This window comes from Lonchura striata, chromosome 26 (genome assembly GCF_050655825.1).
Source record: "Lonchura striata isolate lonStrDom1 chromosome 26, ASM5065582v1, whole genome shotgun sequence".
Taxonomy (NCBI): Eukaryota; Metazoa; Chordata; class Aves; order Passeriformes; family Estrildidae; genus Lonchura; species Lonchura striata.
Window position 1 is genome coordinate 9,473,888 of NC_140728.1, and position 14,993 is coordinate 9,488,880.

General features: G+C 46.0%; 1 protein-coding gene across 2 annotated transcripts in view; it reads right to left on the minus strand.

Moving 5' to 3' along the window:
* IGFN1 (immunoglobulin like and fibronectin type III domain containing 1) overlaps window positions 1-13,107 on the minus strand; it is a 32,594-nt gene extending 19,487 nt beyond the window's left edge. For both annotated transcript variants that reach the window (XM_085561494.1, XM_085561493.1), the window contains exons 1-10: window positions 12,968-13,107; window positions 8,230-8,298; window positions 7,655-7,777; window positions 5,319-5,458; window positions 4,673-4,772; window positions 3,806-3,853; window positions 3,209-3,254; window positions 2,343-2,517; window positions 1,678-1,791; window positions 327-498 (exon numbers count right to left, since the gene is read on the minus strand). In XM_085561494.1, the coding sequence (XP_085417620.1) occupies window positions 327-498; window positions 1,678-1,791; window positions 2,343-2,517; window positions 3,209-3,254; window positions 3,806-3,853; window positions 4,673-4,772; window positions 5,319-5,458; window positions 7,655-7,777; window positions 8,230-8,248 (937 nt within the window). In that variant the 5' untranslated portion in view covers window positions 8,249-8,298; window positions 12,968-13,107. The remainder of the gene's footprint in view (window positions 1-326; window positions 499-1,677; window positions 1,792-2,342; window positions 2,518-3,208; window positions 3,255-3,805; window positions 3,854-4,672; window positions 4,773-5,318; window positions 5,459-7,654; window positions 7,778-8,229; window positions 8,299-12,967) is intronic.
* Between the last annotated feature and the right edge of the window lie 1,886 nt (window positions 13,108-14,993).

Genomic DNA, 14,993 nt, shown 5'->3' on the forward strand with positions numbered 1-14,993 from the left:
GTTATTATTCTGAGGCCACAGAAGCAAACTGTAATATGTTAAGGAGTTAAGGGGTGTGCTCACTGTCACCCACAGCCAGACTGGAACTCGAGGTTAGGCCTGCTCCCTTGGGACTGCAAATGCAGCACCTAAAGCACTTAATCACCCTCCTGCTCCTTTTCCTGTACCAGACAAGGAGCCCTTACTGGGCAGCACAAAACCAATCCTTTGTGGTGGTCAGGAGTTCCTGAGCTTTGCATTTGCTCCTAGACACACTTTTCCAGAAAAAAAACCCCAAAAACTTTTGTCACAGTTGCACACCACATCCATCAAACTGAATTCCTTACCTTGAGCATCCAGTTCAGTTGAGAAGACAGGGACGTCCTCCACCCTGACCTGGTACACCCCTGCATCCTCTGGCTGCACATCATTGACAGTGAAGTAGTACCTCCTCCCAACTCTCCGCAGGCAGTGCTTCCTGTACTCATCCCCGGTCCCGTAGCGGAGCCGCTCACCGTCCTGGGCAGGGGAGGGCAGGGGAGGGGTGTCCTCACAAAGGCTCAACCAGTGCCAGGCAGTTCAAACAGATCAGGACAGGTTGCTGCTACAATCCCCTTGTTGATATAAATAAGTAACCTCACAGTGCCCAGGGCTCTTTTCAGTACACAGGCACTGTCTGGGCAGTGAATCCTGCACAGAGCAGGGCACCAGACTCTGAAACTCAGCAAAACAGCAGGTCTTGGCTACCCACATAAGGGTCTGAAACTTAATTAATACACAGTTCATGCATCTACAAAGACAAAGCTCTTTCTTTTCTAGATTTCAACATCCTCATAGCTGGATGAGCACAAGAGTTCACCACTTTATGTAGCACACTTGGCTTACATTGTGGCTCATCAACTTCATGTCATATATTTGATCCAGAAGATTCATAGTTAGTCTGTCCTCCCCTTCAGGGCATTCTGATTTCCCCTGGATTAAAGCCTCTAACCACAGTTTGGCTAAAAAGTATCTTTCTGAAAAACACACCTAGCACTGAGCACATGCAGATTCCATCCATGGGACTATGGATCTAGAGGAAATGTTTTACATCTCTGAGACCTTCTTTCACAGAGGGAGTTATAGTGCAATAACACACTTGAGAAAGTGAATAAAATTTATATGGAACTGCAGAATTTCTGCAGCCTGAAAGACACTGTTGGGGTGATGGTCTCAAACTGAAGGAGGGTCAGATTATATATAGGATATAAGAAAGTAGCTTTTCCCATGAGGATGGGAAAGCCCTGGCACAGGGTGCCCAGAGAAGCTATGGCTGCCCCATCCCTAGAAGTGTCCAAGGTCAGGCTGGACAAGGCATGGAACAACTTGGAATAGTGGAAGGTGTCCCTGCCCATGGCAGGGGTGAAATGCTTTATAAAAGGTCCCTTCCAACTCAACTGTTCTATGAATTTCCTGAAGAGACAAGGATGTCAGTAACTGACTGCATGCTCTGTACTTGGATCTACAAATCCACAGGGATATTCACTACCAAAGATCACTCCACACCCACACTGCTCCCTAACCAAGCAGGGATTTGCAAAAGACTGACAATTTTAAGGCATTTATTTGCTCTCAGCCACTGCCTAGCAGACAAAGCCTTTTCTGTAGAGCACTTGAGGGGCTGTTCTGAACTGCAGCTGCCCAACTCATCCCCCTCACCTTGAGCAGGTAAACGTTGCTGTTGCTGTTTTTCAGCTCCATCTCCAGGCTGAAAGTAGCATTTCCCTCCTTGTTGACTTTGATGTGTTCAAAGTTTTTGAGACTGTGAATTAACTGCAAAGAAATATTGAAGAACCTTTTAAATGATAAAGCTGCCATGACAAAAGTTCTTAAGCTGTTGAATTAATGTGAAATCCACTTTAAAGAGCTACCTCTAACATTATGTAGTAGAAGTATATGTAAATCACAGTTCTGGTACAGTGAGCTTCAGTGTCTGTAAGTTGCCAGTTTTCTCCTGTATATAAATTATTTTTTATGTGTTGCCTCCTGGTCACTCCCTCACTGCCCATCCCAGGCCTCTACATGCCCCTGTATGTGAAGGCCAATTATTACTCTTAGACATATAATTTTTAATTTGGGATCCAAATTCTTATCAGAGACAACGGAATACCCCTGTGGTCAGTATCTTCTAAAATCTGTGAACTGAGCTTCAAAAAATTCATTGGCATTTTCACCTGCATGAGTAAAGAAGTGGAAGTTCTTTAAAATATTGTCATAAATCACTGTCATACTACAAAATGTTAATCTCCAAAGCAATTTAGGAAGATATAGACTGTTTTCAGAAACTACAATTTGTTAAAAATGAGTGGTTTCAGTTTATTCACCTTGTCTTGTTCACTCTCTGTGTCCTTCCTCATCTCCTGCAGCTTCCTCAGCATCCCACGGAAGTCAGCAATTCCATATTTCATACAGATTTTCTCATAATCTCTCTTATCTGCATGCAGCAACAGCTGCCACACAGCTTCTTTGTCCAGAGGTTTCGGTTTTGGTGCTGCAACCCTGAGAACCAGGGAGGGAAACATTCAGACATTTGCACAGACAATAAGATGTCCTGATTTTTTATGCCTAATTCTCTTTCATCTCACTCCATCATTCCTGTAGTTCACTTGGCCCTGTAGGTGCAGGCAGGAAAGACTGGGACCCTCCCAGAGCAGGTTTCCTGCATCTGTACTACAAATTAAATAGTGCCAGGGAACAGCTTCCACACTGCTGAATTATCACCAAAGGGTTTGGCACAGTCTGGCCCAGGCCAGGTAACTGCCTAGCACAGTTCAGGATTCTGCATAAAGATCATTATCAGCAGGCAATCCTTACAGCTTCCCACCTGGGAAAGGAAGGATTCTGCCCTGTGCAGCTGGGCTGGGAGCCAGAGCTCAGTCCCTGGGCAGCCAGAGCCATCTGTGCATGAAGAGTTGTTCTTTGCACAGGAAGTTTACTCCTGAGCTAAACACAGAGAAGCAGAGAAGCACAGCCTCCCTGACAGAACCTCATGGTGCAGAGGAAATACCCCTCAAAATGAGGCTGGAACCTTGTGTTTATATCAGTCCAGCTGGCAGTGCCAAGCTGTTCTGGCCTGTCTCTCCACGGGGAGTCTCACCACAAGAAGTGTTGCCTGAAGGTCTCTGGAGCTGTCCCCTACCACCAAGAAACATCTAGAAATGGGAGCATGGCCCTTACTCCAGAGCCTTACCTCTTCCTCAGCAGCTTCTTGGAGTTCAGGAGTGTCTTCTTGAGCTCTGTTACAAAAGTGGGGGAAACAACTAACAGTCACATACCCAGCACAGTGAAATACATCTCCCCAAAGAAGATAATGCAGAATAGCCACTGAAAACAGGTCATTTTACTGAGGTATCTTCCTCTGGTGTTTCTTTCACACTACCAAAAAACTGTCATGAAACTTAGACAGTTCTCACTGTCATGCATATCCTTTAAGTGCCAGTGAAGTTTATCTCTCCCTAGGGGGCTTCCCTCTAGAGACCCACTATTTTCAGCCATGTTAACAAGTTTGATCCAGACATGTTTAACATCCATCCCAAAATCCCTTTTTCCTTTCCTAATGATTCCACAATCACTAATTAGAACAGCTCAAAACTGTGTCTAAAATCATCACTTTAACAAAAGGTAAAGAGCAAGCCGACAGAGATGACAGAACATTAGAGGCTCATTAGTCCTTCTCTTACTCCAGTCTTCACAAGTTGAGGTAGCAATAGTGTGGCATATAGAGTATTTTTCTCTCTGCCCCCCCCCCTCCAATAATATAATACACATATATAAATCTCTAACTTACCATCAGCAGCATGAACAGGAACATACTTTGCCTTCCTCTTAAAGCCGACTGATCATTTACAAGAGAAAACAGAAGGAAAACAAGCCATAGGATCAACAAGATTAGATTAACAACAGTGAACCAATGAGCCATGAAACCACTGTATCTGTTACCAGTGCAAGAGGGAATCCCAGTTTGGATTTCCTTGTCAATCTGATATTTGCTCCCTGTAAACTCCATCTATAAAGGTGATATTTCTATTGCCATTGAGTCTGTGTTTGCTGGAGACTCCACACAGAGGAGGAGAGCATTTTTGCCCTACCAATTTCATGGTTTAAGCAGTGGGAGGAAATATCAACATCCTGTTTTAGAGATGGGGAGCCAAGGTGGAAATGGCAACTGCAGATAGGTCCTTCTAAATTTACTTCAAAGGCACGAAGGTGACATGGACACTTCAGATATAATCCATCTTCTGCTCAAGTGGATTCCAAGAACATCAGTTATCTCTGACCCACCAAGTGACCATTTCTCTGCACTGACTATAAAGGGAAGCAGGAATGAGGTGCAGAGACAGCCACAGAGGAATGCATCCCTCCCAAAGGACTGATTAATTCAACAACATAAAGAAAGGATTGGGGCAGTTCAGCACTAAATCCAGAGTGTCTGATTATGGACCAGTGCAGTGAGCACAATTCCACTTTTTTCCCCCTTGCCTTAAAGCTCACAATGCCAGGGAGCTACCAAAAGATCTCCAGTCTTCAATGAGGGGAATACCAAACCTTCACACCAAGAACACCCAGACAAAGTTCTGGACATGCATCCCAGGGGACAGCATAGCCACTACCTGGGACCACAGGGGCCTGTGGAGCCCCGAGCTGCCAGTCCTACCTTGGATGATCCTGAGGCCAGCAGAGCACGAGGCCTCTCCGTAGGCATTGACAGCACAGCAGCGATACAAATCACTGTCATCCAGAACCAGGCTCTTGATCTTCAAAGGGAGAGCACAGAAACTGCTCACAGAAAGGGCTGGGGTTCAGTTCACCTTCAGCTTCTCATAAACCAGCTACTCAATGGCACCTCAGAGGCTTCTTCTGTTCCTGAAGGGCTCTAAAAAGCTTTGTTTGCTTATATTTGTGTTATCTCAGAGCTGGGGATGTGTACAATCATGGAACACCCTGAGTTTGAAGGGACCCAGAGGATCATCAAGTCCAGCTCCTGGATAGGGCACTCCCAACAATCCTAGCCTGTCCCTGGCAGCACTGTCCAAACACTCCTGCAGCTCTGGCAGCCTTGGGGCTGTGCCCATTCCCTGGGGAGCCTGGGCTGTGCCCAGCACCTTCTGGGGGAAAAACCTTTTCCTGAGATCCAGCCTGAGCCTGCCCTGACACAGCTCCAGCCATTCCCTGGGGCCCTGTCCCTGGTCACAGGGAGCAGAGATTGGAGCTCCCCTTCTGCTTCCCCTCATCCCACTGCAGGTTTTTATTGTCCATTTCTCTCATTTCCACAAGTCCTTTCTGAAGTATTTTATCTTTACCTGCAGAATGAATTCATTTGTAGCACTATTGAAGGACATTTCATATTTGGCAGGATCATCCATTCCTTTCCGTGTACGTGACCATTTCACCTCAGGAGCTGGGACACCTTTGACTACAGCTCTGAAAATGGCATTTTTGCCTTTGAAAAGAGACAAGATTTTAGTTATTTAATACAGGCTTGAACATAACGACTTTCAGGCCTAGCCCCTTATTTTATCAAGAGTGATCCCCAGAGTGAGTAATTTCTGTTATTTTGTGCAGAAACATTCTTCAAAAATAACAATAACATCTTTTGCACATCAATAATTCAGGTTTAGTGTATATTCTATCATAAAAGGCCTTTAAAACGTGGCATTACCCTACCAGACATGGCTGCTGACATCTCTGACCATCACTGAAATCCAGACTTGTTTTTTACCAATGAAATGTCAAAATCCTTTCTCATCACACATATACTCTATCAAATCCCACTCCAATCTTTAACTGGCACCATCTTGTACTCCAAACCCACCAGGTTCTGCTGTTTGAAGAGACAAGGGAGGGAGAAGAGAAGGGGGTTCCTTTCCTTCATCCCTGCTCCTCAGGAACCTGAGTAGCCAGCAGCCCACCACAGAAATCTCCAACAGCTTTCCCACTGCCCAGTACAAACCTCTTCTCCAACAGGCTCCAAAACCACAGGGAACACTGGGAAACAAGTCAGAGAAGTGACTTGTGTAGGTGAGTGGGAGGAATAGAAATGGAGGTGAGTTATCCATGGAAACACTTCAGGGTAGAAATGATCACTCTCTCTTATTTTTTAATATTCTTGGTTTTAGGGTGACCAACACTGTTAAAGAATCTCCGTGGAAAGTTTGGTAGTCACCACCACCAAACTTATTTGATGTAACAAGTTCCTGCCAACAGATCCTTATCAAAAGGCCTTTTCCAGCCTTTGAGATTGCAGTACTATTCCTTATTGAAGTCTGACTGCAGTTTGTTATTTGCGTTACATTTTAGCCACTTTGGCTACACTTTCCTACACTTGCCACCTGTGACAGACCACCCAGCCAGAAGAATCAGCTCAGCCCTGCACTGAACACAGTGGAGTGATGATGATAGAATTAAAGGCCCTCATGGTGCCTCTACACAGACACAGAATTACAGTGACCAACCTGAATGCACAGTCTGTATAGGAACTGCAAAGAACCTGCTGAAAATGAAGTAACTTGGAAAATTTACACAAGTAAAAATTTAGATAGGTGAAAACTTAGCCAGGGGCCTTGGGTAGTGTGTGAAATGTGCAGGTGGAGGAGGAGGAAGAGGAGGAGGAAGAGGAACAGGTTCCACTAGAGGCCACTGTGCTCCTTCATAAAGCCTCAGTGGCTCCTGGAAATCCACAGGTAAGTGTGGAACACCGAAATCCAAACTGTTGGTTCATCCCTGGCAGGAAAAAGGAGCTACACAATGTTCTCAGGCCACTCCACACCAACAAAAAAGAAAATAAAAAACGACTCTCTGCAGGTGTAGAGAAACCTCTGGGAGGCTCTTCACTGACTCCAGTTCTTGGCTTATCAGCTGCCTGCTCTGTGCAAGATCCTTGTGTTCCTTACAGAATCATCACAGAACCATGGAATGGCCTGGGTAGGAGGGACCTCAGAGTCCATCTCATTCCACCCCCTGCCATGGGCAGGGACACCACCCACTATCCCAGGGTGCTCCAAGCCCCACCCAGCCTGGCCTTGGACACTTGATCCAGGGGCAGCCACAGTTCTCTGTACACCCTGTGCCAGGGCCTCACTACTCTTGCAGCCAAGAATTCCTTCCCAATATCCTATCAAACATTTCCCTCTCGCAGTGGGAAGCCATTCTCCCCTGTCCAGGCACTCCAGGCCCATGTCCATCTCTCCTGGAGCCCTTTTAGGCGCTGGAAAGCTCCTATAGCCTAAACAGCACCTCCAGTCAGCATATCCTACTTTAAAAAGCAGCTAATTTTAGTGCTGAACACAAGTTCTTTCTACAAGAAAGCAGAAAAACCAACAGGTTTTTCATGTGCTTAATCTTTTGCTGCAAAATCCTTACTGTGAAGAGCTTCCTGCAGAATTCATCAGATTTGCTGTAAACACAAGAGCCAGATGCTGGTCTTGCATACACCTAGTGACAACTCAGGAGACCTTTGTGAGTACTGATGGCATTGTCATCAGTGTAGCAAAGACTCTGGCCACACAACAAGTTTTTTTGTGGTCATATCAAATCACTTTAGAAACTCACTTGATTTAATCATGATAATTTTTTCATGTGTGTGGGACATCAAGTTAAAACCCCAGATCTCTGGCTTTGCCTGTTTATCAAGTCTCACCTTCCTGCAATGTCAGACTGAGTGGTTTCTTCTCAAAATCAGGTGTACTGCATCCTTGTGGAATATCATTCACAAACTGGGTGATAACAACTCCTGGGATAGAAGATTTCTTGAAGATTTTTACTAGAAAATCAAGAAAAAAATACATTCAATTTACATGTTTGTCCTTCAGAAAGAATCTCTCAGTCTGAATTGCCTTCTGCAGAGCAATAACTGCTCTTGCTCAGCTCTTCTTGAACCACATAGGTCCCACCCATTCCAGTGCCACAGGCTGTAAATATGTCCCAAGGTTTGGGCATTAAGGTCTGGGATTTTGTTGTGGCTTTGCCAAAGTTGTGTCCAAGTAGGAAATTCTGCAATCAAAGTCCTAATCCAGGACCACCTCGGCTCACAGCTCCAGTGACAGTTTGGACAGGGGAGCTTGGCATCAGTTCTTGTTCCAAATACAAAATCTGGCATGAGAAAAGCTCCACTGCCAAGTCAGAGCCTGGTGGGTCAGTCCCTGCCATCTCCAAGCTAGAGAAGCAAGCTGGGGTTATTCCCAGGGATCCCCAGAGCTGTGTCTGTTCTCTCACCTGTCTGATGGCTACTCATGGTGCTTTGCTCAGCTTTCCGGAGTCAGCACAAACAGATTACAAGTTCTCCTTTGAAAAAGACAAATACTTTCATTATTTACAGTTTGCAAGGGAAAGGACAGAGCTTAACACTGCTCCCTTTAGTGACACAGTTTGTCCTTCCTCACTTGCCACATCCTTGCAGCCAAGTAGAGGCAGACCTGTCATGCCCAACACAACCTGAGTATAAGGATGATTAGCAGGGCTGAATGGAAAATGTACACATCCAGTGGCATCCCCCGTGTCACCTGGCTTTCCTCTAAAGACCTCCTCTCGTGTTTCAGGCAAACATTCAACACATGGCACTCACGTGGTGGGTTCTGATGGATGGCAAGAGCAGTTGCTGAGAAGAAAACCACAGAGATGGATGTCTAAACTGGGGCATGGAGCAGGGGTACATCCTGATCTCATTTAGCTTGGTTAAATTAGCAACAGATCTGAGAGCAGACGAAAAGCTTTAGAAGGGAATGGTGAAGTGTGAGCTTGGCATTAAGGAGTTATTGTTATGGATCATTCAGGGGACCTTCTGCCAAAGGAGTCTCTCTCCCTGTATTTTAATTGAACAATGTGTAATGTAACACATCCCTGCCTTTGCAGCAAGCTGGGAAAGCAGATTTTCTGTCATGTGAGAGATGCTCAGGAACTATAGAGTTACTGCAGCTCTGAAAGAGCAATTAGATTGGATTGCCTGTGGCATTAGTGCTGCGTCTTTGCTTACCCTCTGCACTCCTTCAGTCAACAGAGGGACACAGGAACATGCAACTTCCATCAGTTTTGAAAGGCACGGGGACTTTGGGAGCACACCTACACCAGGCAGTCATCCAGCTGAGCTCTGTCACCTGGCACCTCATGGAAACATATGGGTGATATCTCCTTGTCACACATTCAACTCTGCGCTGCATTGTCTGGGTGAGAATTGGTTTCAGCTAAAGGTAAGAGACAACTTAGTGAGCAAAAATAATTTGTGCTGGATAAACCATAGCCAGGCCCAAGGGAGTGTCACTCACAGTACCTCCGGGTCAGCTTCTGAACCAAAATGCATTTTGCCATTACTCAGCAGCTGCAAGGAGCTACAGATACCTCCCTACAAAAAATCACTGGCTCCACTTTGTCCTTACCACAAATCTTGTTCTGGGGTTCTGCACACACTACAAATCTCAGCAATAATTAACATCTCTGTGAGCCTCCCTGGCCTCAGTGGAAATGCACAGAGACAACAGCACTGGGAAATGGGAAAGGGCTGAGTGAGCACCAGCCAAGCCCGCTCTCCTGTCCCCTCCTGGCCTGATCTGGGTGTCCTCTGCTGCTCCCACCACAACAAGGGGTTCATCTGTGTGCTGCTAGTCTGGTACATCATACAGTTACTTCTGTAAACTCATGGAAGATGTCTTAAAACTTGTGAATGAAGGGAATGAGGAGCTTGTGGGAAGGAAAAGACACAAAACTGAACTGAAAAGAAGGTGATTCCAGGGCAGCCTGTACTGCCCCAGGCAGGGCATTGCACAGTGAATGGCTGAGATTTTGAGAGGCTCTTGATCACCCTCTTATGGATTTAATTTGTCCTCCACAGTACTAAACCACGTTAACAACAAACATAATCCCCTATTGCCTCTTGTATCTTCCTAAACATGTCACCACTCCTGGAGATGGAATGTCTGATGCTTACAGCACTCAACAAACAGGATGACCTGACACCAGCTTGCAGCAGCTTTCTCCTAAGCTCTGTTTATGTTACACTTGCATTTATTCTTTGCTGCTACCGACTCCTTTCCTCCATGCTGGGCAGCGGAGAGGAGCAGCTACTCTGAAACTGCAACGTGGTACAAACTCAGCTGCAAAGCCTTTTCTTATATCTCCAAATGTTTCATGTCAGAATGTTTCATTCTCAGCCTGGTGTGACAGCGGACATGTGTTACCATAACAGAAACTGCTGAGAGAGGGCTAAATTCAAATCTAGTTTGGTAAAAGCCCCAAATACTGGCAATATTTGCACAGGCAGTAACAGACCCCATCTCTCAGTGGACAACATGGACTATGTGCACTATGTATAAACTGCTGAGTTTACAGAGTCTTAAAGATTTCAAAAATTCACTTGGATTAAAAATAAGCTCCTGTGAGTCCTTAAACTCCTGTGAATTCCTGACTTCTGGAGAATGAGAAGGAAGCATGTTAATGCCACACATTGATTGCAGGGTTAAAATAACAGTGCTGGATATGAAGGGAACATTCCTTCAGTGTAATGAATCCAACCACATTGCATTTTCCAGTGTCTTGTGTATTAAATAAGGACCAGAAAATAACACCCTGGTTAGCACAGAGTCACTAAAACTAACCCCTGCTTACTTTTAAAATTTTTACTCCCTTGTTACATGAATAATCATGGCTTTGTTCTGACTTCAATTCAATCTAGAAAAAGAAATCACAGAATTTTTAAAATGAGACAGGTAAAACCTTCCAAAAATTGTCATAGTGTAATTAATATCCTCACTCACAGGTGCTTGAAACATTGGTGTCCACATGAGGATGATTTATTCAATGGAATAAATGCTTCCAAGAGGGAGTCACTCCTCCCCAGGTGAATGCTGCTAACCCCCCAGCACAACAGAGTGACACTAGAGCAGCTCAACACTTTCACTCCTCTGTAAAACAAATCCCTGTCATGCATTAGCTTCGTTCAGGTATCCATTTGGCCATTCCTCATTGCAGGCAGAAGTCTGTCTGCTTTGCAGCTGCAGGGACGTCCCCACTGGAGAAAGAGGGAAAGCTTCCGTGGCTTTGAGCACAGAGCTGGAGTAAGCCCTTGGCTACTGACAACATTTTCAATGTCCCAAAATAAAGCAACAAGCCTGGCAGGGTGGGAGGGTGCCCTTCATCCTGTGTGTTCATCAATCTGTCTGGATGAGACAGAGCAAGAGACCATTCCCTGTGAGCCTGACTGGACACCAGTGCTGGGGCCATAAATCAGCCGAGTGAATAAGCAAAACATTTGGGAGTCAGAGGATTTGTAGGGGTATTGGGGGCGTCACAGGGAGTTATTTATGGGCTTCAGACAGTGCAATACACAGACAAGATGTGATGTAATTGCTGGCAGACTGGTGAGCAAAATTAGCCAAACCTGTAGGGAAGTGGCACAGAGAGAGTGGTTAATGGGGAGAGGATGGGTGCAGAGGCTCAGGATGTGCCACAGGCATTGCACAAGCACAGACACAGCGGGGACAAAGCCATTAGCACAGACTTAAACCAGTGATGGTAAAGTAATCAGCAAGAGGCAGCATTCCCTTTCATAGGAGCATGTATCATGGAATATGCTGAGCTGGGAGGGATCCACAGGGACCATCCAACCCCTGACCTGCACAGACACCCAACAATCCCACCCTGGGCACCCCTGGCAGTGCTGTCCAAACACTCCTGGAGCTCTGGCAGCCTCGGGGCTGTGCCCCTTCCCTGGGGAGCTTGGGCTGTGCCCAGCACCCTTTGGGGGAAGAACCTTTCCTGATATCCAGCCTAACACTCCCCAGACAAAGCTTGTCTGCTTGTAATTCTCTTTGAATTTCTCTTTGTAAATCACAAAAATAAGGGCGGTCCTGACACAACAAATGTTCTAACAAAATACCAAATTCTTGTGACCTCAGTCAAATTCTGGCTGTGCTTTACCCCAGAGATCCAGATACCCAGTGAATATATTTCACCTAGAAGTTCTCTTTTCGCTTTGGGTTGGCTTTCTGTGTTTTTTTTGTTAACTTGAAGTAATCTTTTGAGCTTGAGTGTTCCCATTTCAGATCAATTTTCAAGGAAAATTTCAAATGCTTTGGTTAGAACCACAGAACTGAAGGCCAACAAACTGCAGAAGGGAAACTTCATGAAAACTTCTGAGCAGGTCACAGAGCGGGAATGTCACAAGCTTTCCAGTGATGAATGGAGGTCTTGTGCAGAGTGGGGAGGAATGCCCAAGGATCAGATTTTGTGTGACTTATCCCTTTGGTAAATCTATACCTGACCTGATCTTCTCCTCTGCCCCAGGGATTATGAACACGACCTAAGTGCTTGCTCAGGATCCACAGAAACACAAACTAGATACCCTGTACCCATTTATGTATGAAAGTGGCACTGGTACCAAAGGCCAAGAGGAGACACACACCATCCCTATTTTCTAAGGGAGCAATAGCCATGAAGCCCCACCAGTGAGCATGAGAGTGAATCCATGTCCCTTTGGAGCAGCAGGGATGGGATGGCAGCAAGAGAACCGGTCAGTCTGTGCCTTTCCGTGGCCACAAACACTGCCACAGATTTTTCATAACAGAAACAGACTTTGATACAGGCAATAGATTTACAGCAAGTATCACAGAGCAAATAACAGTGCCTCACTGCCAGGAAGGGAAGATAACATATCCCTACTCACTGTCAGGATGAAAACCCATAGGAACCCCAGTGTACCTGTGCCACAAGTCCCCTGCCAGCTCCAAGGAACAATGACACCAGATCTTCAAAAGCCTAGCATCTCCCCAGGGAAATCCAGGGAAACCAGTGTACCCTACAGGAGCCAAACACTACAGAAGCCCACTACTCCCAGAATGTTTACAACCATTTCCACACCTACTGCAACACAAACCCACATTCAGTGTGACAACAAAGGTGTCACTTCCCTGTCCCAGCTCTGCATCACCCCCACACAAATCAGTGGTGACATGGCCAAACTCACCACTCTACAAGCTGAGCTTCTGAGAGGATCCTCTGGAAGTCACTTCTGGGTCTCCAGGAAAACAGTGCCTTTGTTCACCCAGAGCAAAGAGCTCTTCATAGCAGTCCAGTGGGTCCCCTGGTCCCAGACATCAGTGACCTGTGGGAAGGAAGATAAGCCCTTTATCTGTCTGGTGTAAATGTCACTAAATGGCAAAAAAAACCAGCACACTGTTGTCCCCCTCACCCTCTCCACTCTTGCAGAAGGTGAGGCTGTGCCCAGGAGCTGTCGGGTGTCTCCACACTGAGCTGAAGCAGCCCTGGGGGTTCATTATAGCCCCACACTCCCCCAGCCCAGGGGAGGTGCCCCGGAGCCCTTGGCAAGGCTGGCCATGGCCTGGGCCAGCCTGGCCAGATGCGACCATCAGTCAAGGCCATGCTGCATCTCCAGTGCAAGACCTTGGGCCTCAAAGAAGGACAAACACTTGTGCGGATCCAAGGAAAGGACAGGCTGTGCACCAGGTTGTGTAGAACACACCAGAAGATGGGTATGTCCTACTCAGAGGCCACGAGTCCTTAGGAGACACCACAATTCCTTAGCAGAGGAGTAAAACCAGTGAATTATTGCATCTGTGTGTGGGTCAACCATGCCTGGGCTTGGCCCTCAGCAGAAGAGTCCCTCAGTCTGTGCTATTCCAAGAGGCCTGAAAGAAATCCAGTTGCTCTACAGTAGCTTCACTGCTACAGCCAAAGAACACACCTCAGTTTGCTCCTTTTCTTCCAACACAGACACAGGCTGATCCCTTTCCCATGAGCAGCAAACAAGGCCACTTATTCCACCAGTGGAAAGTTCCCTGCCCATGACAGGGAGTTTCAATTAGATGGTTTTAAAGTTCTCTTCCAACCCAAAGCATTCTTGAATCCCTGATTTCCATGGACAGGTACCCAGATGTACAAGTTCAGTGCATTGTGACCTCAAATCTTTTGCTCTGGTCTGCCCTTGAAGACCTTGTAAGCCTTCCTTCCTCTGCTCAGAAAGCTCCCCTAAAGCAGAGGGGCCTTTGCTTAGTTCCTGGATGTTCACAGAGATGGCCAGTCTGGGACTGCAGGTTCCCTTCTCCCAGCAGCTCGACCTGCAGGCAACAAAACCAGACTGGCCTGAAGGCTGCTTTCACTCACTTCAGCCTGAGAACCCACAGTCATTGCTTTCCTTTGCACTCGGTGAACCAGTTAATACTAAATCTCATGTTCAATTGGAGGGGAATGGCTGGTTCCAGAAGGTGGCAAGAGAAGTGTTTTTACTGTGATGGCCCCTGTTTCACAGGCTGTCTGTGCTGGCAAAACCAGAAGAAGGCTCTCCCATGAAAAAATGATAATTTTAAAATCTGAGGGTAATGGAAAAGGAACACACAGAAAATCCTTAGTGCCACAGCTTAGACTCTTGTTAGATTGCATCAAGACAGAAGAACCACAAAGAGCACCATTTCCACTAGCCTGAGAAAGAAGATTCTCACCCAGGTATCAAAAATTTCTCCCTCGCAGGGCTGGGAATCACCATTTCAGCCAACAATTTAAAAGATAAATGTGAAAATTAAATTCTTGAGTAATTTTCCTCATTCCTTCTTTCTTTTCAACCATTGCTGCTGGTGACAGTGTTTAAAGCTTCCCAGTTCATGAGAAAAACATGTCAACAGAGGAAAATGAAATTGCTCAAAGTGATGCCTGGGCTAAGATACTTCAATTCTACATCAATTCTACATCCCCTGCTACCTTTGCAGTGATATAAAAGTAGAAAGTAGAAGCAATTACAAAGTCAAATATAAACCATTTGAAAGTTGACAAGCCAAGAAAATAAGACAACAAGGATCTGGGAAATCTGGACTGCTGCTGGAAAATCCTCTCAGTAGCAGACACTGTATTCTAGCAATGTGGGACCCTCACAGCATTTTCACCTGCTTTGGACAATGACCATCCCAAAGATGCTCCCTCAAACATCAGTCCTGCTGGTCCAGGACAGCAGTTTGTGGCTTTGCTGACTGGATGCTGCA